General features: G+C 33.9%; 1 protein-coding gene across 1 annotated transcript in view; it reads right to left on the bottom strand.

Annotated features, from left to right (window-relative positions):
- The window catches only part of MAP4K3 (mitogen-activated protein kinase kinase kinase kinase 3), a 105,337-nt gene that overhangs the window by 30,092 nt on the left and 51,006 nt on the right, over nucleotides 1-24,239 (bottom strand). Inside the window, exons 10-17 of the mRNA XM_004686272.2 lie at nucleotides 19,311-19,442; nucleotides 19,114-19,176; nucleotides 18,947-19,028; nucleotides 18,705-18,815; nucleotides 15,642-15,720; nucleotides 13,993-14,051; nucleotides 12,707-12,769; nucleotides 4,680-4,738 (exon numbers count right to left, since the gene is read on the bottom strand). Coding sequence (XP_004686329.2) covers nucleotides 4,680-4,738; nucleotides 12,707-12,769; nucleotides 13,993-14,051; nucleotides 15,642-15,720; nucleotides 18,705-18,815; nucleotides 18,947-19,028; nucleotides 19,114-19,176; nucleotides 19,311-19,442 — 648 coding nt within the window. The remainder of the gene's footprint in view (nucleotides 1-4,679; nucleotides 4,739-12,706; nucleotides 12,770-13,992; nucleotides 14,052-15,641; nucleotides 15,721-18,704; nucleotides 18,816-18,946; nucleotides 19,029-19,113; nucleotides 19,177-19,310; nucleotides 19,443-24,239) is intronic.

Genomic DNA, 24,239 nt, shown 5'->3' with positions numbered 1-24,239 from the left:
TTATAAAACTTTTCAGGAATGTAAAAAAGGATTATGGCATTCCTGAAGTTACCTTAATTCTCTACCCTGAGCACTTACCTCCTATATCATACTCTTTAAGCCTAAAAGCTCAATAGTGTTCTCGTAAAGCAATGGGAGACAGATACTGAAAGTACACTGGGATAAAAGTGATTCAACAGTAAGGTAGTACTATACGGTAGTACCTCCTAATCATTTTACCCTCTGGTACTTATACATATTGCAGGGGAAAGTGCCCTTAGAGTTCTTAAACTTAAAACCAGAAACTCTGAGAGGTTTGGTTATCTGGTATAAGCAGTGATTAGGATAAACTTTTGGCCAGTAAGTGTTTTAATTAGGCCAGTTTTGTCATCAATTAAGTAAAAAAAAAAAGACAAAATAGTAAATCTAGAAAGGTAAATGAATGACATAGATCAAAAATGTTTTGCAAACCCTAGTTTGCAGCTACAAAGACTGAGGAGGCACCTCAGGCAATTTATCTTATTCAACAACTTCCTCAAGGCCGCTAAGCCACTATAGGGAGGCAGGAGTGCTTCTGCCTTGAAGCAGATTATCAAAACAACAAACAAACAAACAAAAAAACAGGTGACAGGTGTGAAGCACAGCAAAACTGAACTGAAAGCTGCCTCTGCCAGTGCGCTGAAGAGAGAAATTACTTTGATTATTCCTAATTAGGCTTCACTTTTCCTATTTGTACAATGAGAACTATGACAATATTGGCCACCCTAAAGTGACTCTTTGAAGATATAACAGATGACAATGCTTATAACATAAGAATAATTTAAAGGAGTAATTCAGAGCACAGTAAGTAGTGAACTAGTGTTTTCTTCATTATTTTTAACTAAGCAACATTTCTTCAAACTTTAACCACAGTGTGGTTCAGGAACCTGGGGTGCAGACCCTTTAGGGTCTGTAGGAGGGCTGTAAGGTCAAAGCCATTTTCATAATAGGAAACTACACACATCTCTAATGTGTTAAGATATGAAGTCTTTATGAAAAACTAGATGTGCGATTTGCTTTTCAAGTTTCATTAAGGAAAACAAAACACGGCAAAACTGCAAAAAGGCCCATTTATAGTAAATAATGGATCTTAAGAGCACCGGAATAATTTTTAAAAATGATTTGATACTGATTTAATCACCAAGTCCACTTGGATTATTCTTATGGAATTTCTAGAAAGAGAAAACAGACAAAAAATGATGACTTCATACACTGAATGACCAATTCTATCGAAAATGACTAGGAAATCTGGATAAATAGTTTAAAAATTGAACAACAGGGAAACAGATGTAATAGATGAAGTGAAAAAACTGATATGGAGAGATGTAAAAAAAAAACACACCAATATTTTGAACATTTTAAATAGCTAAATAATTCATGTTGTAGTTAAGCTAAAATCTTTAAAAATACCTAACTAGCTCAAAATGATCTATAAATACTGCTCTGAGCATATCTGAAATCAAAACAAAACTCCCTATTTCTTTAAAACCAGAAAGTACATTTATTCAGTCTTTCTACTTGTTCCTACAATGAACAACTATTTACTAAGTAAATACTGTAAATGAACAACTATTTACTAAGTAAATACTGTAAATTAGGGCAACTAATAGGTATTTACTTAGCTCTAAATGTATTAATGTTTGACGGTGATTATTCCATATCACCCATGAGCACCATATGACAAGTGCTATTATCCCCCCATTTTTCAAAGTCACAAAGCTTACAGGAAAACAGGTCAGGTCTGACTCCAGATTTACCATTCACTACTGCTAAACTCAATTCTGCCAGGAATCATGTGATTCAACTTACTCTTTTGATTATCATTTATGCCTTTAGATAATTTATAAGTTTTTCTCCCAAAAAAAAAATTTACTTTCCTTTTAAAAATAATACTGTGTTAGTTTTGAATGGTCAGAAAAGTTGGCCCTAATGATAATACAATTCAAAAGACAACATTCCAATAAATCAGAATACATGTGCCTTCTTGTAAAAGAAAAAAACTTAATTCCTGCTTGGTCTGGAATAGGTAGAAACCCATAAATGGAAATCTGTCTGCCTGATCACCTATGGAGAAAGCAGGAAATCCTGTGAGTTTTAAAGCACTGCCTAGTCACAAGAATAAAGCGGACATATCAATAAAATAAAAGAAGTGCTACATCCATGCTCATGTCACATGTATGTATATAACTGTACACGAAACACAGCCAAAGGTTAAAATTTTGGCCAACCTACCTTGCCAGTGATTCGTTATATAGAATACAGTTCCTTAAGCAGGGATCCAATTAATCAAAAAATGAAGGTTGGGCAAATTATTAACATTTTACCTAGCCAAGGTAACCATATACCATGAAAATGTCTAAAGGTCAAACATCAGACAGTGGGAACTACGCTATGTGGAAAAGCATTTAGTGATGGGCTAAGTGTTTTTTATTTTTCCAAGTATATAATTTTAAAGTATATTTAAAACGAACCAAAAATAGGAAAGTGAAAGATTTTTTCACTTTCCAGTCTCTTAAAATGTATCAAAATTTATCCAGTCTCTTAAAATGTATCAAAATTTTCTAACAACATCACTAAAACTGATGATACCACAGTTAGACAAAGTAACACAGAGAACACACTAAAGCTTTTATTTGCTAATCCCACTATAAGACAAACTTTCCTTTTGTTGTTCATCAATAAATTAAGACAAACTATAACCAGGAAGACAATACTATATTGTATAAACAAGAAGAAACTACTATCCTGACAAAATTACAGTTTTCTACCAGGGAAACTTACATACTTAATTTCCATGCTGAGAAAGATAAGGTTAATAAGAAACAACCTCTAAGTATATTTAACTGATGTTTAGTTTAGTTTAAATCACAACTAATTCATTTCTCTAGGTTATCGCTCAAACTCTTCTCTTTGCTAAGTAAAAAATTATGCTTAGTTTATAAAAGCAAAGGAAACAAACATGGTTTTGCATTACCTCTAAATTTGAGCTGTTTATCTCTAGTCAATGTTATACAACTGCTTAAGTAGATTATGACTATAAATATGTCTGAATCTCTAATGAAACTGAAACCATACTAGCAAATTTCAAGTTTCCCTTATATTGAAATAACATATTGCCAAGTGATTTTGGCAATTTCAGTATTTCCTTGTAAATTAGCTTTTGTAATAATTTACAGAAATGATAATCCACAGGGAATAGTAGAGTCCTGCCCTCATATTTTGCTAACTCAGGCATATGAAGAGCTTAAACCACACCAGCTTAGTGGCTGCCTTTTTATCACTGTGTTGTATGCCCTAGGTGGTGCCTGGTGTACAGGAGGTCATGAAAAGCTGCTGGATTTATTTCTTGTCTAAATTGATAACTTTTAAGACTGTTAACATAATTAAACTAGTATTCACTTTTCAAAAAGACTAACCATCAGTGCCTCCCTGGTGGCACAAGGGGTTAAGTCTCAGCACTATGAAGCTATCCACTGCCACTGCAGCACCAGTTCAACCCCCAGCCAGGGAGGTGACCCATTTGACACAAACATAGGCAGACCCCTCCTACTGCTCCCCTCAACTGTGGATTTCAGTCAATCTGCCTGTTCTGCTCCCCACTCTGATGAATCCTCTCAACTCCCCCCCCCACCTCTGGCCTACACCCCAACTCTTACATGCATAAATAATTAACCTTTAAGAAAAAAAAAAGAAGACTAAACTACCTAAAAAGTTAAAGATAAAGATTTCTAACTAGTACGGCTGCTTCCAGTTGTTTTCAAAAGTCAACACACCTGAGAGATGTGTACCAAGGAAAGTTTTGCAAGAAGTAATCAAGGTAGCTTTAAAAATAAAAGAAATAGGCCCTCCCTGTTGGCGCAGCGGGTTAAAGCACTGCACTAAGAAACTAAAGCCACTTCTGCATGAGTTCAATGCCCCGGAGGCGACCACATGGCGAGGCAGACCTCTCCTGACCCGCCCGCTGCTCCCCTCAGCAGTGTACTTCGTCGATCTGCCTGTTCTGCTCCCCGCTCTGTCTCTGGTGAATCCTCTCACCCTCCGCATCTCTGGCCTGTACCCCACTTCTGTACGAATAAATAAATAAATCTTTAAAAAAAAAAAAAGAAAAGAAATAAATGGTTGAAATATCTGCACTATGGGCCTTCTGTGGTGGTGCAAGAGGTTAAAGCACAGTACTACAAAACTATCCGCAGCAGCTTCCGCACAAGTTCGATCCCGGCTACAGAGCTGACCCACAGCTGACCCACATGGCACAGCAGACCTCTCCTGTTTCGCCTACTGCTCCCCTCAGCAGTGTACTTCATCAATTTGCCTGTTCTGCTCCCTACTCTGTCTCTGGTGAATCTCTCACCACCCCTGCCCCTCTGGCCTGCAATCCAATTCTATATGCATAAATAAATAAATCGTAAAACAAAAAAAAGAAATATCTACACTAGTTGTACTCAGTTTTCTAAGTAAGGGCTACAAAATACTTGACATAAAAATTTTCTGTCATGACATTACTAGCCAAGTGACTGTCAAGGTGGCAATGAAAAAAGTTAACAGCATAGTAAATATTTAGCTACCAAAAACAATTTACTACCATACATATTAAAAATAATAGTTTAGGACAACTTAATTTTTCTTGAATTTAAATTTAGTTTAAAAATAACTTTACTTACTTGTTTCCACCTAGAAAATAATTACTTTGATGTCCTTGTCCATATTCTAGCTGTAGATCCTAACAATATAAAATAAAGTATTTAGCAAACAACAGCTTATCACAATCTATTGTTACACGAATACATACTATTTTGAAAAGAGAAATCCCAAACTGGAAATAAATCTGTATTGCTATATGTTCTTAAAAACAAGGCATGGTAGGACTTGCAACAATGGATATTTCAGAAGTTTACAGTCCTGATTTATATGGTTTATTATTCAAGTTCAGTATGTTTCTGGGAACTTGGACTATATTTGCAAGTTTCATTTATAGTTAATGCTTTTGTAACATCCACAAAAATCAATTTAAAGAAAACAGTAAAAAGTATTCTTAAGCTTATGAATCAAAAGTGATTATAGAAGAGAACAAGCAAGGAAAATCTTGTTCTCACTTTGTAAATGAGATCTGCAACAACTATGTATATTATACATTTACATAATTAAAATACCACAGAAACATGTAATAGATAATTTTTAAGGCTATAAAATGGGGTGTTCTTTTAAAGTAAATTACATATGAGAAATTGAACATGATTGTAAACTGCATTTAAGAACTTTTGACAATTTTTGAAAGAGTTAATTGCAAGACTTCAAATAAATGTTAAGGTAGTTATTCAATTATTTAAACATTTCCACTGAATGCTACAGGTTGCAGAATTAAGAAGTGAAATCTAAAGGGATGAAAATTCATATGTAAGAATTGAGGGATTTAAAAAAAAAAAAGCTTTCCACGAACTATGGAATGAACATGAAAAGCTACTTTTTCCTATTTCAAGTTCCCATATCTCACAGCATTGTTTTAACAATAAAAGGGGAATATTTAACATTTCAAATGATTTTTTTTAGAATACTGTGTACATAAAGTGTTTCCTAATTTTACAAGGTACTGTCTGATGTATGATCAGGACTTAACATAAAAGTTACCTCCTTGGAGCAGCCTCCCAAGACTGTCCAGGAAGATAGCTGGAACCTTCTCCAGGTCTCCACATCATTTAACACATAGTTCTCTTCTAGTACTGACACTGCATTTTAATTAATTTGTTTACAAGTCTGTAAAAATAGTAGCCAGGTTGTCAGCTTTCTCAAACAAAGGGAAATTATTAAAAAGTATTTTTTCTTACTTATAGCCCAGGGCTAGGATGGTACCTGGCATATACTATCTCACCTTAAATAAATGCCTGTTCAGATGCCATTTGTTAATTTTTCCATGAACAGGTAACTAACACTTAAGCTTCTTTAAGATACAGCAAAATGCTTGATTACAAAAATATTAAACATAAAGACTATACTTCCAGGGATCATTTCTATAGTTCGTTACAAAAATACTAAACATAGGAATATAAGAATTCTAAGTAATATGTTACATTTAAGTGAAAAGCATTTTAACATTTAAGTACTCCAAAGACTTGCCAATTTTTTTTATGAAAATCAAAATCCTGATTTAGATAAGACTTAAATTTTGTCTTTAATATGTTATTTTCCATACATAAAAGTAAATGTTCTTTCAGTGACAGAAAAGGTAATACATAAACAAGAAAGATTACTTGACTGTCACACTGGTATCATATAAAATTCTAATAGGGATACCTGTTCTCCTTAATTTATAGTGACAGATGTTAATAAGATGAAGCCATTATTAACACAATTATTAAATCACACAGCTTATGTGGTCATGAGTTTTTTTACATAGGGACCTCTAAAACTTTGGAATTCTAAACTGAAGCTCTTTTTTCTCTTTAGCAATAACAGGTTAACTTGGCCCTTTTCCTGACCAGCATCCTTTTTAGACAACATAATCTCTTTAGGTCTTTAATTAAATGGTGACTCCTAAAAGCATACACTTGCACAGAGCAGCCATGGAATCTGTTACATAAATACAGAATGTCAGAAGAACAGTCACCTCATTTCATAAATGACAATTACTACACTGGTTGGTGATAATGATTAAAAAAAAATTGAGAACAGCAGTGTACTTAGTCAGGTAAGAAGAGTCCAAAACAGAAACAAAGTATTTTCATAGAACATTGAGTATAGATTCATATAATGAGTAACAATCAGGTCAGGGAAAATGTTGTAAGTAGATTCAAGTTTCTTCATGATAATATATGCCTAGTTCAAGCTCTATTAAGAAAGCAAAAATTGCAATGGGCTCATTCTTTTTTAATTTCTTCTCCCTAAATCAAGTTATGTTTTAGGAACTATAGAACAAAAGCAAAGTGCAAGACAAGTTGTCAAGTAAAAGAATTACGTGTCCTTTTAATAAAATTCTAATCTTATTAATTTCAAGTATTGTTTACCAGACATCTATTATATGGCAGGAATTCAGATAGTAAATCAGACCAGAAAAATGAGAAGAAATAAAAAGAAAAGGAAGAAAAGGAAGAAAAGTGAAATTTGAACTAAAATTAGTAGTTATTTATAATCTTTATGGAAATCTAAAAAAAAGATATAAAATGCTTCTCAAGAATTCAAAAGCTGTTGTTAATAGAAAAATGCAAATAAAATTATGCTGGATAAAGCATCCAAGATAACCCCGGAAGGTGGTATTACATGGCCATTCTTTATAAACTAAATAAGGACACACTTGTAAATGCCAGGATATTTACACAAAATTAGTAGCATAAATTAAGATATCAACGTATTAATGAATGATAAAGTCTACACAGCAAAGTCAACTAAATATCATCATGAACTGAAAACATGCAATGACCTAGTACAGTCAACCTAAACTTAGCTCAACTACAAATTTAAAATGCTCATCTTAGCCCAATTAAAGTATCTTTTTGTATCAGAAGGGTCTAACCTCAGTTGTTCATTTTAACAAATAGGGAGTAATTTCTAAACCTAGATAAAGCCCATAAAAAATCACGGTGCCAGAAAAAAAAAAACATGAAAAAGAACAAAGGATATAAAATGAACATTAGAAAAATGAAAATATGTGATCAAGAAAATTTTATTTTTTTAACTCTAGGGAGATTACAAAATCTATTATACCTGATGAAAAAACAGCATAAGTCAATAGAAATTATAGCTCATCATAAAAAAAAATAAAGAAAAAAAAACTTCAGCAATATATTTTAACCAAGAAAAAAACAGAATATAAGAATTGTTTTTCTCATCAAAAGAAATTATGACATGAACAGGACTGTTAGATAATCACCTGTTAATATCATAGAGAATTTACAAAAGTAAAATAGGATTGACTATTGGATAATTTAAAGAAAAGAGTTTTTTTTTTTAAGGCAAATGCCAGAAAAGCAAGTGGGGTCAGTCGGAAACTTGCTAATGAAGAAGTGGTGTCAGTTTCTAACATGAAGACCTCAGGGGACACAAACGGAATAAAATTACTTTTGTGCTGCAAGCCTGGAAATGAGCAACAGAGGGTCAGGCATGAAATTCTAGAAAATGTCTGATCATGTACAAATTATGATTTGCATCCTCCCAAGAAACAGTCTTCAACTACAAGGTGAGAAAAATTATGATGAAACAAATTTTACAGTAACTATTTAGCAGATTTAATGTAAGTTTGACACTTACTGTTTCTTTTCCAGAAAATAAATTTAAAATATTCAATTCTGACTTACTTCAGGATTGTCTTAAAATGCCTTTGTTATGTGCACTGATAATGATCAGCTGGGCCTGTGCTTTTAATTAAGACGTAAATTTTATTCTTATTTCCTCAAGAATAAATTTCTTCAGAGCAATGATTTAGTTAGTACTTGTGCTTCTATATAAAATAATTAACAATGCTTTACATGTAATCAATTTTCAATATTTTTTCTCATTATGATGTACAGACAAAAATATCTAGCAAACTAAGCTAATTTAAAAAATCAGCATCATAAGGTGCAAATTAATATTTTAATCTAAAATACAGCATCTTATAGCTCAGAAAAACCATTTTATGGTTAAGGATAAAAACTCTAATTACTGTTTATGTTGACTTTTTTTTTAAACTCAGGTATTTTTCCAAATCTAAAAACCTATTTTACTAACTTAAAATATATCAGGCTTTGTTCTTCTGGTTTCAATTTATTATGAGAAAATAATACATGAAAGGCCGTAAGACCTCACTTATTTGTAGAATATAAAAAAAAGGAAGCAAACAAAACAAAAACTTAGATAACTTGATTTCATTTTTAAAAAAGATTACCTTATTGTAATACTGAAAACTGGGGTGTACTATTCTATATTTATTTATAAAATTATAACCTGAATAATCTTAGCCCTTAAATCAACAAAAATTACTGGTGACATGGTGCTTTCTGGGAAGCAAGGTCTTGAAGGGAGTCCATGTTTTTTCTGTGCTGTCACTGTGGTGCCTGCCTAGTGAAATGCCAGTCAGACATTATGGTTTTGTCAGATTTCTAGAAGCCAATACAGGTATTAAAAAAAAAATTATATGTATATATACATATATATATTTTACTATATTATCTTTCATTTTTGTACAATGTATGATTTCCCCATGAAATTCCTACCACCAATTCACCCATGCACCATCACCTTGACAGGGCCTTGTGCTCTTTCCACCCTTGCCCTGACCCTTCTTCTTCCTCCTCCCCAACAGGTATTTTGGTTTGTTTGTTTTTGCATCTTTCTTTACATTGTACATTTTTTCATCTCAGTTGTAATCCCTTGGACTTCCCACCAACAATTCACCCCTGTGTCATCACCATAGTCCTGTGAGTTCTTCCCACCCCAGTTTTGATCCAATTACCCTCTCCACCCCCCTGTGAAATGTCTTTGGTTTATAGCTGTTCATTGTTTTTCACTTTACTGTATTATAATTGCCCCCCCCATCCCTTATGTTCCTGCTATGAGCGAAATCATCTGGTATTTTTCCTTTTCTTTCTTACTTATTTCACTAAACACGATCCCTTCCTGCTCTATCCATGCCTCTGCAAAAGGCAAGAGTTTACCTTTTCTAATTGCTAAGTAATATTCCATTGTATATATGTACCACATCTTTTTAATCTTGTCATCTACTTTTGGGCATTTGGGTTGATTCCATGTCTTCCCTATTGTAAACAGAGCAGCAATAGATATAGGGGTGCAGGTATCCTTTTGAATCAAAGTTTTTGTCTCCTTTGGGTAGACACCTAGGAGTGGGATTGCTGGGTTATATGAAAGCTCCATTTTTAGCAGTTTGAGGAACCTCCAAACAGTTTTTCATAGTGGTTGTATCAGTTTGCATTCCTACCTGCAGTGCAGGAGAGTTCCTTTTTCTCCATATCCTCACCAACATTTGTAGTTGCTAGTTGTTTGAAGATGTGCCATTCTCACCAGTGTGAGATGGTATTTCATTGTGGTTTTAATTTGCATTTTCCTTATTACAAGTGATGGTGAACTTTTTTCACATGCCTGTTGGCCATCTGCATTTCCTCTTTGGAGAAGTGTCTTTTTTAGCTCTTCTGCCTATTTTTTGATGGGGTCCTACCTAACAGGTATGTTTAAGAGCTGAAATCCTGTTTACAAAGTTCAGGACTGGTGAAATTAGGGAATTGAAATAAATATGGACACTTCAAAGCCATTGGGGTGACAACTACTGAAAAAAACAAAAAAAATTGTTAAGATTCCTTTAAAAATTAAGAATAGAACATCCTGTCACCCAGCTAATTCCACTTTAGGTATTTACGCAAAGAATATTATTTTGAGACCATATATTCTTCCCATGTTCACTGCAGTATTATCCACAACAGCTAAGGTATGAAAACTTAAGTATTCACTGGTGAAACAATTGATAAAGAAATAACACAGATGTGGCATATACACACAATGGATTATTAATCAGTTATTGAAAGATGAAATTTTGTCACTGTCAACAACATGGCTGGATCCTGAGGGTATTATGCTAAGTGGAATATTAAAAAAAGAAACAAAACAAAAACAAGTTCTTCAGTACAAAGAACAGTTGGCAATTACTGGAGGGAAGTACAGGGGGTGGATAAAATGGGTAAAGGGTGTCAACTGTATGATGATAGATGGAAACTAAAGTTCTGGAGGATCATGATGTGGTAGATACAGAAGTCAAATTACAATGCTATAAACCTGGAGCTTACATAATGCTATGAATCAATGTTACTTCAGTAAAATTCATTTTATATTTCCTCTGCCCCCACCCCCCAGAGAAAATAACAAGTGCTTATGAGGATATGGAGAAACTGAAATCCTTATGCAATGCTGGTGGGAATGTAAAGTGACGCTGCTATGGTAAGCCAGTTTCTCAAAGACAAAACACAGAATTTCCAAATGTTCTAACATTTCCACTTCTAGTTATATACACAAAAGAAATAAAAGCAGAGACCTGACATTTGTACATCCATCTTTACAGCAGCATTTTTCACAGTAGCAGACTGGTGAAAGTAGTCCAAGTGTCCCCTGATGGACAAGTGTCAAAATAAACTGGTCTACTTGAATAAAATATTAGCTTTAAAGAGGGAATTATGATACATTCTACAGTGTGAATGAACTTAAGAGTATGTTATTATGCTAAATGAGGCAAGTCAGTTACAAAAGGTATGATTCTACTTACATGATGCCCAGAGTGCAGAAAAATTCAAAAAGACAGAAAATAGAATGCTGGCTGTTAAGGGTTGGGGGAGGGGATCTGTGCACTAGTCTTTAATGGCCAAAAGAGCAGTTTAGATAGATGATGAACATGTTCTGGATATGGATAGTGATGACAGTCGCACAACAATATGAATGTACTTAATGCCACTGGTCTGTATAATTCAAAATGGTTACAATGGTCAATTTTATAAGTATTTTATTACAATTAAAAAAAAAAACAACTATGGGACATATCTATCAGTAAGGAAGAGTGAGAGAGCCCAGCATGAGTGGAAAAACACTGCTGACAACGCTGGGTGGAGGCAATACAGCACTGCCAGTGGTTAGGTCTGCTATCCTGAGCCAGAATGCTTGGGTCAAATCCCACCTCTGTTATTTTTCAGGTGGGCACTAACAATTTCAGCTTTTTGCACCTTAAAGCCCTCACTCTTTGGGCTGGAGTGTAAGTTAATATAAAGTGACTAAAATAATAGCTGGTACATAAAAACTATTTTTTAAATTGTAACTTTTTTAAATGTTAACTTTTATTATCACTGACTGAGCTTTTTAAGACTGATTTTTAAGTGGCAGAGTCTGACAAATATTTCGTTCATCCCTTGCCTGCCAGAATGCCCACCCAAAGTTCACCTTTGTCACAAAACCTTGGGTCACCCGATCCTCTCTATAACAAGAAACTCTTGATGATGGGGGTGAGGATAGAAAATTTCCTGGAAAAGGCAGAGAAAATGGAATCTGAGTACATATTTAAACAACTGTAGTTTCTCGCCAGAAACAGTAGTAGAAAGAATTATTTAATAAACTATGAAAAGTTTATATGTAGCAGGGGTTAATTTGGCATCTTATCTTAATGGCAAGACTGCCTAATATTTATAACTTCAGGGACACTTTATAATTCAAGTTTTGGCTAAGAAAATTGAATATGGCATACATATTAAATGTATGATGAATAGCAATGAATAATGCTACAAAGTTAAAATGTTATTTGAGACTTTTCACTGTTAGGGACAAATTACTTCTTAAAAATTATATATACTAGATATGTAACATATAAATGGCTTTATATAAATGATTATGTGTGTTTATATATGAATGGCTTCTAGTTCATTAAAACAAGTCACATTGGACATTTTTATAGAGAGATGCAATTTCTTCAAAAACCTCATATTTGAGTGTAAAAACTCATTTTCCATTAAATAAGAAAAAAAATTATATTGTAAAATAGAAGTAAATAAATTTAACTTTTTGTGTAAAATAACTACTATACTCTTTATTAAATGGAATCTTGCTAAATGGCAAGAACTTATAAAATAGTGTTTAAACTGGTTCATTAAAATTGGAGAAAATGTTTGACTTAAAAAAAGAACAATTAAGACTAAAACAATGCTGACAAAGAAAATCAGAAGATGAGAAATACCAGATTAGATCTTGCAGTGTAGTATATTTCTTCTGAACTGTCCAAAAAACCATCACTGTCGGGCTGTTTAGCAGAGACCAAGAAACCCAAGTTATTTACACTTAGACTAAAAGTCAGAAATTCATAAAGGGAAACTTTCACAAGTGAAGTCAGTCCTGCTAACATAATTTTATTAAGGCTTATGTAAATTATATTAAGGGACTACTAAAAAAGCAGTACTGCAACAATTTCATAATGCAGTTACTAAATTAGTACAGAATGTAATACATGCAATGGCCACTTATAAGGAGAAACAAAATAAATGGCCTTAACAAAATGCAACTGCAAATTCATAAGATCAGGGACTATTTTTTCTTCTTAACCTACTCTATCATCTACGTAAGTGTCAGGTTTAAGTATTACAACATGATTGACTAATAAAAATATTTTCTTTAACAATCCTTTTCTCCATGCTATTACACTGAATTTGAGTTAACTCTGTTAAAGCCTTAAGCATACATAAAATTTTGCATACCTTTAGTAAAGTGGGTTAAAATAAGCATTAATTTAAGAAGAAAGTTCCCACTTCAATCCTTAGTAGTTGCTAACAGTTTCTTCTCATTATTAAGTAGAAAAGGAAAAAAAATATATTATCTGGAATTTTGTTAAAATAAATTCACTAGAATTAATTTTGATTTTTAAGTCTTATTTTTTATTCTTCCATGAAATATTAACATCTCAAATATTTGCAAAGTACTTTTCTTCTAAGACTATGGCTAATTTACTATCACAAATCTAGAAAGGAGTACATAAGAGAGTAACAAAAAATGTTTTTACAGTTAACAAGTCTTAAATGAATGACAAACTTGATCTACTATGTAAATGCCTAGTTTGTTCTGAGTTTTACTACACTAAATGTATTTGACTATCTTGATGTTTAGAAAACACCTTAAATCTGAGATGGGCTTTTATTTTTCTAGTTTAAAACTCTGGCATTTATCCCAATAAATGCACACATAAAAAGCCCCTCAAAAGCAAAAACAAAAATAACTAAAGGGCCACCATTACAAACATTTAATTAGAGAATGGTAAAACTAGTAGTAGGTTTTCCCTCTAATAGTTTTGAAAATCAATCTCAGCAACACAGATTTATTTATTCTAAATTTAAGAACTGTTTACTTTTTTATTTCCCCAGATGGTTTTGAAAATATTAATAACTAGTCTTTTTTCAGTCCGTACCAATATATCTCAAAGGCTAATTAAAACATTTATTTTCAGTATTAATATTCTAAGACTATAGTACTTACAAGTTCATGATGTGGTTCTGTCTCCTTCCTTAAGGGTGGATCAAATTTTACTTGGCCAACTGAAAAAGAAAAAAAAGTAAAGCACCACTGTTTTATATTCTTACTAAAGTAGTAATTTCAAAAATTACTCCATGGTAGGTCACCTTTAACTTTACTATCTGAAAATAATTAAAAGATTTAAACAAAGAATATGTTAGCTAGAAAAAAGCTGCCAAATTTTGGGGGTAATTTGTTATGTATATAACAATCAGTAACAAATTTGCTACTGGGGGTTTAAACAAGTCAAAATAGATATAAATCATACAACACTTACTTTTATCCTTGTTACTCTACTGTACTAAATGCTTCACTACCTTTACATTTAATATCTATATTCCGTCATCACTATCATCATCTGCTTTTACAACTTGAGTACAACACTCAAGACCACTCAGATTAAAAACAGAGACAAATATAAACAGAAGAAAAATAGACAGTCACAATTTTATTACAGCTCAACTAAAAAGAAGTTCTGCTGAAACAGCAATTCTCCAGGCAGAGAAATTACTGACATTTCTAAAGCATAATTGCTTTTATAATTTTTTAAATTTTAGGTTAGTATTTAATTTATTGTGAATGTTTATATTAAAGGAGACAATGAGATATGATTATAAGGCAAAAGGAGACACAGCTTAAACAAAAAGAGCTGACAATCTTACAAGATGTCCAGTTGTGTGTGTGTGTGCACGCGCACACATACTTAGTAGCTATGATGGACAAAATATAAAAATTTGACCCTTATACGTAACTAGGGTCTTCAATAATGGGTTCCTCATTATAGATGCCAAACATCATCACACATCAAAGATTACAGATTAACTTTTAATATAAAAACTACTCTCTATCACCTCCATAGAGGCCTCACCTGTATTTGTTACTAAATAGCAAAATTAAATCTTCACGAGTTACATGAGGGCAGTTTTGTGCATCTATCTGCCTTTCAAATACGCCTTTTACCCTCCAACTGCACAATCACTAATTGTAGCAATAAGGAGATGTCTTACTTGACAGAACCGTCTGTAGCAAATTTTTACCATAGGCTCTTCCAGTTACTGTTCAAATAACTGCTGGGCAAACATTTCAAGCTGCAGTGCTATTTAAGATATTTTAATAATTTTATTCATCTGTAACTGTCTACTGATTTTGATTTGTATGTAAAGCCATTCATCATAAATGTATATTTTAATATCCAGATGAAAATTCCTTCTTAACTTCTGAGATAGCTCCAACTTTATCACTTGCTGACTATTCATTAGTCTTCATAAACCAAAACTGATCCCACTATGGCAGACATCTTTCCTACAAATAAGTCTTTTTTTTTTTTTGGACATATATATTGCTCAAACAACATTTACTTTTATCAAGAGGAAATCCTGGCTAATCAGAGGCACCAGAAACTTGAATCATAAAACCACTGCCTGCAGCTCCAGCACAAAACTTTGCCAAGAACTGAACAGTGCATCAATTTCAAGGGAAGAGTTACAAAGAACTTCCAGTTATAAAGACCAGACAACATGCTTCTATAACAAAGTAGCATTTAAGAAAGACCCTCTAGGCTGGCCCTAGAAAGCAATGCCAGTTATATACTGATATTACAGAAATATACTTACAGTTTATCTCAGAGCGTGTTTTTTCTTCTCTCACATTTCTACTTGTTGAATGAATTCTATGTGGTACAGCTACAAGAGGCTAGGAAAGAACCACAGTAAAGATGTGAAATTAGGTGTATCAAGTACAGTCTGGTCAATAAAATTATCCAAATCTGAAAGAAACTTCATTTTGCATAAGGGGGTCAAAATATAAATACTTTTATTACCCAGTTAACATAAGTCATTTTTTTGTACTAGGAAGACTACTTCTATGGCTAGATAAACACATGTTAAATGCAAGTAATAATGTTATCTGCTTATTGTCAATACAATAATGGGCTTGTCTAGATCCATTTTACAATGAACAATCTAACCTAGCATACCAAATACTTTGTTCCTACTCTTACATTAACAAATTTAAAGGGAATGGAAAGATAACAGTGTTGTGATTACATTTACATTTATCATGTGTAACAGCAGTGACTGAACTCATGTCTTTTCTCAAGATTTATTTAACTTACATATACTTTGAAAATAATATTGTACACACACACATGCACAATTTAATAGGTGAAAACTGCTCTGCACTTCAGCATTTGCCAGAATTTGAACCATAACATTTTTTCATTAAAAAAAAAAAAAGTTCTTAATTCCATCCCAGTATCTTTCTGTTATAGGTATTCTTCATACATCCCCATAAACACAAAAAAGCCTACCAACATTCAACTCTTTAATTTGTAAAGATTAAGATTAATGCCTCAGGATTTTAGAATCTAGCTGGTTAAAAGTGGCCAAAGCACTGAAAGATTATACTCTAGACAAAATTTTACAAGGGTCCAAAGTTGTAAAATTGGACTGAATCCGTTGAAAGTTGAAAGTTGGACTGAATGCGTATTTTACAAACATCCTTTGAAAATGGGATCGGAACTGGGGTGGGAAGAGTACACTGGACTGCGGGGGGTGTGGAGAGGGATAGGGGGGAATCACTCAGTTTCATCTCCTGGCAAATCATGGCCCAAGGCCAAATTCCACAGGCAGCCATCTTTACACGTAACTGTCATAACCAATTCATATGCATTATCTACAGTTGCTTTCACTCTCCTGTAGCAGAATTAGTAAGCAGGGCAGAGACCATGTGGTCCACAAGTCAAATATATTTACTAATTGGCTTTTTAGAGAAGTTTGTCCACCCCTGGTTCAAGATCAGTGTTCCAAGGTAGGGAACTGATTATGTTAACACTGATTTAACATAATCAAATTTATTTTCAGGTTGTCAGCTTTTCTAGGCACATAAAGCGAAGCTAAAAGTGATACCATTATTACCACTAAAATCCGAGCTCTGTATAAAACAACTGTCTCCTTTAAAACTGCTAGGTACTGGTGGAATGGGTAATGGGATCAAAAATGGGGGGCAAGGGGGTGTGTACTGGACTATGGTGATGGCACATGGGTGATTTGTGATGGGAAGCCCATGGGAATTACAACTGAGATGGAAAAAGCACAAAATGATGTAAAAATAAAATATTATTTAAAAAGAAATTGCTAGGAACTTGGAAAATACAGAGTAATTTTTTATTGAATTTTCCTTTATTTCATGTATTTTCTGATTTTTTAGAGGTAACAGCTGATTATAATAAAATTCAAGGAAAATATAGTTTGTCAAACATACAGTTTAAATATCCTAGATATTTTTATAGTATAAATAATTAGTGTAAACTATTATTTAATGTAACAAGAATGCATTAATCTATTATTTCATGGTTAAGAAAATAACAATTAAATAATAAAGTGAAGAGTCACATACCTAATGTGCTCTTAATCATATGTAAGCTTATCTTTATTGCACTATTTTATGTGAACCTTACATACTTAAAAAGGATAGATTATAATTAAACATTTCTAACATTTATGAAAGCTGATATATTCAAATATCTAGACATGGAAGTTGGTTATCACTTTTTATTTTAATATTTTAAAAAAGATTTATTTATTATTTATTCATACAAGAGCTGGGGGTGGAAGGCTAGAGGTGGTGGTGGTGGTTGGTGAGAAGATTCTCCAGAGACACTGTGGGGAGCAGAACAGGCAGATCCACAGAAATATACTGCTGAGGGGAGCAGCGGGTGAGACAGGAAGGTTTGCTAGGCCATGTGGTTTAGCTCCTGGCCAGGGATCGACCCTGCATTGCAGCAGCTGTGGACAGCTTCATGGTGCTGAGACTCAACCCCTTGTGCCACCAGGGAGGCCCAGGTTATCAGTTTTTAAATGTCTTGATAAGTTGTTTAGAAGTCCCAAATGCTTTGATCATTATTTTTATTTATTTTAATTTGTAAAACTCTAATTTAGCAATATCAATTCTACTGTGATACTGTATGACTTCCATAACAAAAGTCAGCTTTTTTTTCCTTATCCTCATTCCTCTTAAGATTAGGGGTATATTTTATTAATAGAAGGTTCACAGTAAATGTCCTGTAAGTTGAATATAAATAAATATTTTAAATGGAATATTTCAATAATTTAATAGCTGTTCAAAAAAAGAAAAAAGCTAGCTTTCCCTGCTATAGCATGGAAAATTATAATAATAAAAAAAAGCATTAACTTCTTACATCAAAAAGGATGAAATGGACAAATGTAAAAGGCATTAATGTAGAAAATTGGAGTAGCAAGCCTCTCTTTTCTTTCCTTTAACTAAATTTACTAAAGTCATTTTATGTATACTGTCAAATTCAGTGAGAAATATTCTGGGGGAGGTGTTGTGGGATGCATCTTCTCTACTTTTAGCTCACAGATACCCCTCCAATGTTGCACAGTGAAAGCGGCAGCATTTGCAAAGCTTCCTCAGCTTCATGCTACATACTCTGAGGTCTCCCTTTAGTAGTTTATTTACAACATAAATATAATTAAGAGGTAATGCCAGTATCTATTTCACACACCAATTTTTTTTCCCTGTGTATAAAATGTTTGAAATTATTCCTGAGGAGAGAAAAGTCAAAGAATTGTTCTCCCAAGAATTTTTAAAACTAGACCCAACACTAAAAAAACTTAACTTGATATGTATACACCAATATGTAAAGGAGTTCCTACCTCAGGATCATCATCATCAAAATCATGATAAGTGGAATGATCTGGGTTATTCACTTTATCCAACAGTTCGATTGCCAAAGACCGTGTCAAAGGTTGTGTTACAAACGGGTGCTGTGAAATCAAATTAATACAACAAAGAACACTTACTGAAAATCCAACTGAATGACATCTTACCTTTTAAAAAGACATTATGAGGACAAATATATATATATATATATGTACATACACACACACATATATACCTGTAGCAACTTTTCAGCATTTGGTCTTTTTTTTGGATTTTTGGTAAGTGCCATTTTCACAAAATGATGAAAACTATTTGACCTAAGAAAAGTTAGAAAATTAGACTTAAGTTTCAATTCCTTTTTGCTCGTGGCTGCTCAGGTAAATAACAACAAAAAATACTTACCATTTCACTTTATCCTTTAGTTTAGGAGGTTGAAAATTGCTCTTTGTCATTAGAAATAAAGCTCTGAAAAAAAAATCAATAACAAATTACGTAACATTTGAAGAATGGCGTAACTAATCGTGTGTACAACAGTTTAAGAAAGACGAAGGAGGCTCCCCTTAACATAAGCACAGGAGTCTTCAATTACAGTGACCCACCTCATTGGATGTAAGTCAAACATAGGAGGCTGAAGCTCAGCCAGCTCAATGGCAGTGATGCCCACGGCCCAGAGGTCACAGAGCTGATTGTACCCTCCTTTCCTCTCGACAGCAGCAACTTCAGGAGCCATCCTGAAGGAAATATTTGAAAGAGAAAAACCTTCCATTAATTATATTTCCATTCAGATTCCAGACACACAGAGCTATCAGTAAGTTGGGCCCTATATAGGCCTTAATCTCTGAAAAGTAAATGCTAGTGTTTAAAAGGCTCATGATTCCTAAGACCTGGGTATTTCCTAAGATCCTCCCTTCTAAGTCACCACTAGTGATTCCACTGTTACTTTGTTATACCATTTACTCTATAGGCCCTAAACCTTTACTATTAGAGTAGCATGTGCTAAATCAGTCACACCTCAATCTTTCCTCCTCTGTACATACGAAACTCCATAGTGAAATAACATATTTCAATAAAGATTCTATAACTTTTAGCTGTGCCTCCTTATCTCAAAAAACTGAAATCTGGCCTATGTTTTCACTTTACTAAAACTATTCATTAGGGCACCGAACATCTTCATTATATACTTAGCTTTTTTCAGTTTTATTATAATGGTGAAAAACAAAGTGTCTGCTTTTAAAAAATGTTTGTTCAGGGGAAATTTAACCAATTAAGGAATTATTTTCTTTAACTAGTCTTAATCTATAATTATAGCTCTGTAAATTTGTATGACTGATTTAAACAATATTAATTTTCAAATGTAAAAAGATTTGAATCCTAAGCAATAGCTTGGAAACTAATTGAGATAAATAACTCATCTCTTACATATCAAATGGGTAGTTTAAATAGATAGTTTTACAACCATATATCTGTTCTGATATGATTTCAGGAAATCAGTTTGTCAGTATGGTCAAAAAAATGCTCTAACTTGATCTTAAAATCTTTTACCATATCTCTTTGAATAGTAATGTTATCCTAAGGAAGCTAAATTTTAAAGTATGTCACTTATTACTTTATTGATGGCTAGCTGGTAGAAGTGCCCTAGCAAAGAATGAAAATGCTGAAAGGTGATAAATGCTTACTAGTACACATTAGATGCACTTGATTCCTCTATAAAAATATGAGTGAGAGGTGAGGTACCAGCTCATTCACCTCTACTGCCAGTTAAGTTGCATGCTAATCATAAAACTAAGCTCATCTCTGAACTTGTTTCTAGTTAAACTTGCTATGAAAAATAACTTTTATTTTGAAAATATAAGTTTAGCTATTGTAAAAATTAAATTGAATGCTTTAGAAAAACTTAAGGACAAGTTTCTAAAAACAAAACCAAAAAAAAGTGAGTTAAGAACATGTAGTAAAAATGGGATAAAAGTATACAAGACTAAGGCTGAAGACTATAAAATTCCATTTGCATGACATTCAGGTAAAAAGTAAACTTTAGAGACAGCAATTAGATTGGGTGTTGCAACTCAGGATGACAGAAGAAAATTAACTGAAAGGGGGTTTAAAGCAACTTTCTGGGGTGATGAAAATCTTATCTTGTTATGGTAATTCTCAGCACTGTGGCATCAAGTTACTCAATATCCATAGAACTATACACCCAATAAGCCCAAATTTATACTCAATAAACCAGACTAAGTTCTTAATCGCTCTTTTAGAAAAACACATGTTGAGAAATGTAGCTGTATTTACGGGTATGTGTCACACTGTTAAAGTTAGAAGTCTGGTGACCTGTATCAAAAATTGGCAAATAAATGTGTACTACAGTGCAACATTTTTTTATTCAATTTACAAACTCTAATCGCTACCCTTAGTCTCACTTTGGAGAAGGTATTCCATTATTTTCTATGTTCCTGGAGTTACAGTGGAAGAGAGATGATACTAGGCTAGAAAGAGTGAGATTGTTCTAAAAATAGTTTGCCTAATTCTCAAAGCATTTTCTACATGCTCCCAAGGTATTTCCTACACTACTACAAGAGGAATGATAGCTTTTAATCTCTGAAGTCAGAGTTGGAACTCAGTTATTATCAACATTTGCTAAGCATGTCTACAAAGTCAATCTGGTCCCTGGAAACTCAGCTCCATCACTGCATTGAGGAGACAGAGTACTTTAAAATAAAAACAGCCATAGCTCCTTCAAGCCATTATTCCTCTCAAAAGTCAACAAGAAACAATGGGAACAAAAAAGAAATATAAACCATCTTTGAAACATACAGGAAACACATTTGGACTGAACACAGTAATAAATGATGCAACAAACAGGGAAAGACAAACAGAAGTGTGTGCTGAGGAAACAAACCTCAGTAAGTTAGAGTCACAAACTTACAAAAGTAGGGTTGACGTTAAAATTGATGGTCTCAAATCCATACAGTGAATGTCCTTTAGATTCATTCCCTCAACCATCAAGGTCCAGCAGTTGGTCATTCTCTATTCCTACTTGTGATATTTTTATTTACAAAAAAAGAAACCTTAAAACATATATGTTTCGGCCCTCCCTGGTGGCGCAGCGGGTTAAAGCACTGCACTAAGAAGCTGAAACCACTTTCGCATGAGTTCGATTCCCGCAAGACCTCTCCTAACCCACCCGCTGTTCCCCTCAGCAGTGTGCTTCGTCGATCTACCTGTTCTGCTCCCCACTCTGTCTTTGGTGAAGCCTCTCACTTGTACCCCAGTTCTGTATGCACAAATAAATAAATCTTAAAAAAAATATATATGTTTCACATGCATGCATGCATGCATACAAACAAACTCACTCATTCAGATGACCTGAATATACTGCATACGTGTATTTGGTTTTCATCCACTATTGCTGTCTCTTAGCTCCCCCAAAGCACTACAATTTCCTTTGAGTTTGAGAGTGTTAAAAGTCTTTAGTTATGTTAGTGAAGATAATTTCTGGAAAGCACCTAAGGTTGAAGGCTGCCAGAGAAACCAAAAATTACAAAGGCAAAAACTTCTAGTTCTACTCCTCTGACTACTGGGTAAGTGAGGGGCACTGAAGGTAGAGTTCAAGGGCCAAGCACTGGTAATCTGATCACTCATTCCATGTAATGAAGTTTCCATGAAAGCCCCAAAGTGTTCAGAGCACTTTCAGGTTAGGGTCAGAACACTTCCAATGTGCTGCCTTGCCAGGCCAGAGAGAAGCACCTTACTGGAGCACTTCACTCTGTTTCCCCTATCTGGCTGTTATGTGTATCATTTATAATGAACTGGTAACAGACTAGTGAGTAAGCATGTTTCCTGAGTTCTGCAGGCTTTTCTAGCAAATTAATCGAACCTTAAGAAAGGGTGGAGGTGAGAGGGAATCTCCAGCTTATCGTATGTGGGTTAGAAGACAGGAGGTCTGGAGCTTGCAACTGGCATCTGAAGTGGAGGATGGCCTTGGGGACCGAGCCCTTAACCTATGGAGCCTGACACTATCTCCTATGCAGTGTCAGAGTTGAGCTTAATTTTTGGGCCTTCTGCTGGTGCATGAAGATTGACTGCTGGCATAAGGAAGCCAAAACCCAAATAGGCACCACAGGTTAAAAGCCAAAAGAAACTGAGAGAAGCTTCAAACTCAATGATCTGGGGAAATAAAGGAAAGTACGGGTAGGAGGGTATAGTCTGTACATAGAGAAAAACGCTCCCCAGTTTCCTTCACTAGCTCAGTTCTAGAACACTGACAAAATTGGGTTACATGCTACCTCCAAAGCTCATAGAACTATGAATTGGCTTTTTGAACCTTGCTCTTCAATATGAACTAGAAGAAAAGAATTACTGGATTATCTGAGGAAGAAGTCTCCATCATGAAAGCATGAATCTAAAAAGCCAAGGAAATCTTACAGAAAGTGGAACAAAAGACTTTTTAAAAGTGAGAGAAAATGAATGGATTCATTCAATTGGTGCAATATATAACTAATCAATTCTGGAAAGGGAGAACAGCAAGTAGTATAGCAAATAAAGAATCAAAGAAATAATACAGAAATATTTTCCAGAATTGAAAGACATGAATCTCTTGATTGAAGCACAAACGCCAAATACAATGATGAAAAAGCAAAAATGACACACATGAAAAAGCAATGCAAAAACATTATAAGGTACATTATCATGAAATACTAAATCATTGAGAATGGTGGTGGGGGAGGGGCTGATATTCAGATCATATAATATTAAAAAAGACATTGGTTCAACCTAGAATTCTACACTCATTCAAATTATCATTCAAGTGTGAGGCCACACATGCAACATTTCAAAAGTTTTAGTATTTAGATTTCTCAGGAAGTTGCCAAAACATGTGAGAAGCATATCAAGAAAAAAGACTTGATTTCCAGCAAATGAATTTGTAAGGAGATGAAGAATTCTAAGTAAAAGTTCCAGGAAATAGTTCAAATTAGAATAGAAGGGGAAAGCACTCCAGGAAGGACTACTACCGGAAATAAAATAAAACAAAGCAAAAACCAGGACTGACATAATGTGGCAGGCTTGATCATATGAAAAATTACATAAAGGTATCTTACAGAATTATAAAATGTGGGAAGTTATGGGAGTCTTGGGGATTAAAAAAAAATGAAGCAAATTAAAAGGGAAGAAATTTGGGGATATAGGGAAAAGCCTTCAAGTCAGCAAATGTTAGTAACAGGATAACTGACACAGGAAGTACATGGAAAGGATAAGAAAACTGAAAGATGAATGAAGAGAGCAAATAATGGATAACCCCAGAGATGGCAAAAGAAGTGTTTATGAGCCCTGTTAGTTTATTTGATTTTTAAAATGTTTTTTTGATAGAAAGACAAATCAATATAAAAACGATACGCAATACCCTATCCTAAATACAACACTGTGTAATGCAGACTAGTGCTATCCCCAGCTGACTAAGAAGCACACTAGGAAGGGGCACACCTCAGAGAGGCAGCAGAACGGAGGTCAAAGGCATATGAACGCTTCCTCATGAA

This window comes from Condylura cristata, unplaced genomic scaffold (assembly GCF_000260355.1).
Source record: "Condylura cristata isolate star-nosed mole 26May11 unplaced genomic scaffold, ConCri1.0 scaffold00020, whole genome shotgun sequence".
Classification (NCBI taxonomy): domain Eukaryota; kingdom Metazoa; phylum Chordata; class Mammalia; order Eulipotyphla; family Talpidae; genus Condylura; species Condylura cristata.
The sequence above is the reverse complement of the archived record's forward strand: the minus strand, read 5'-3'. Positions and strand labels throughout refer to the sequence as shown.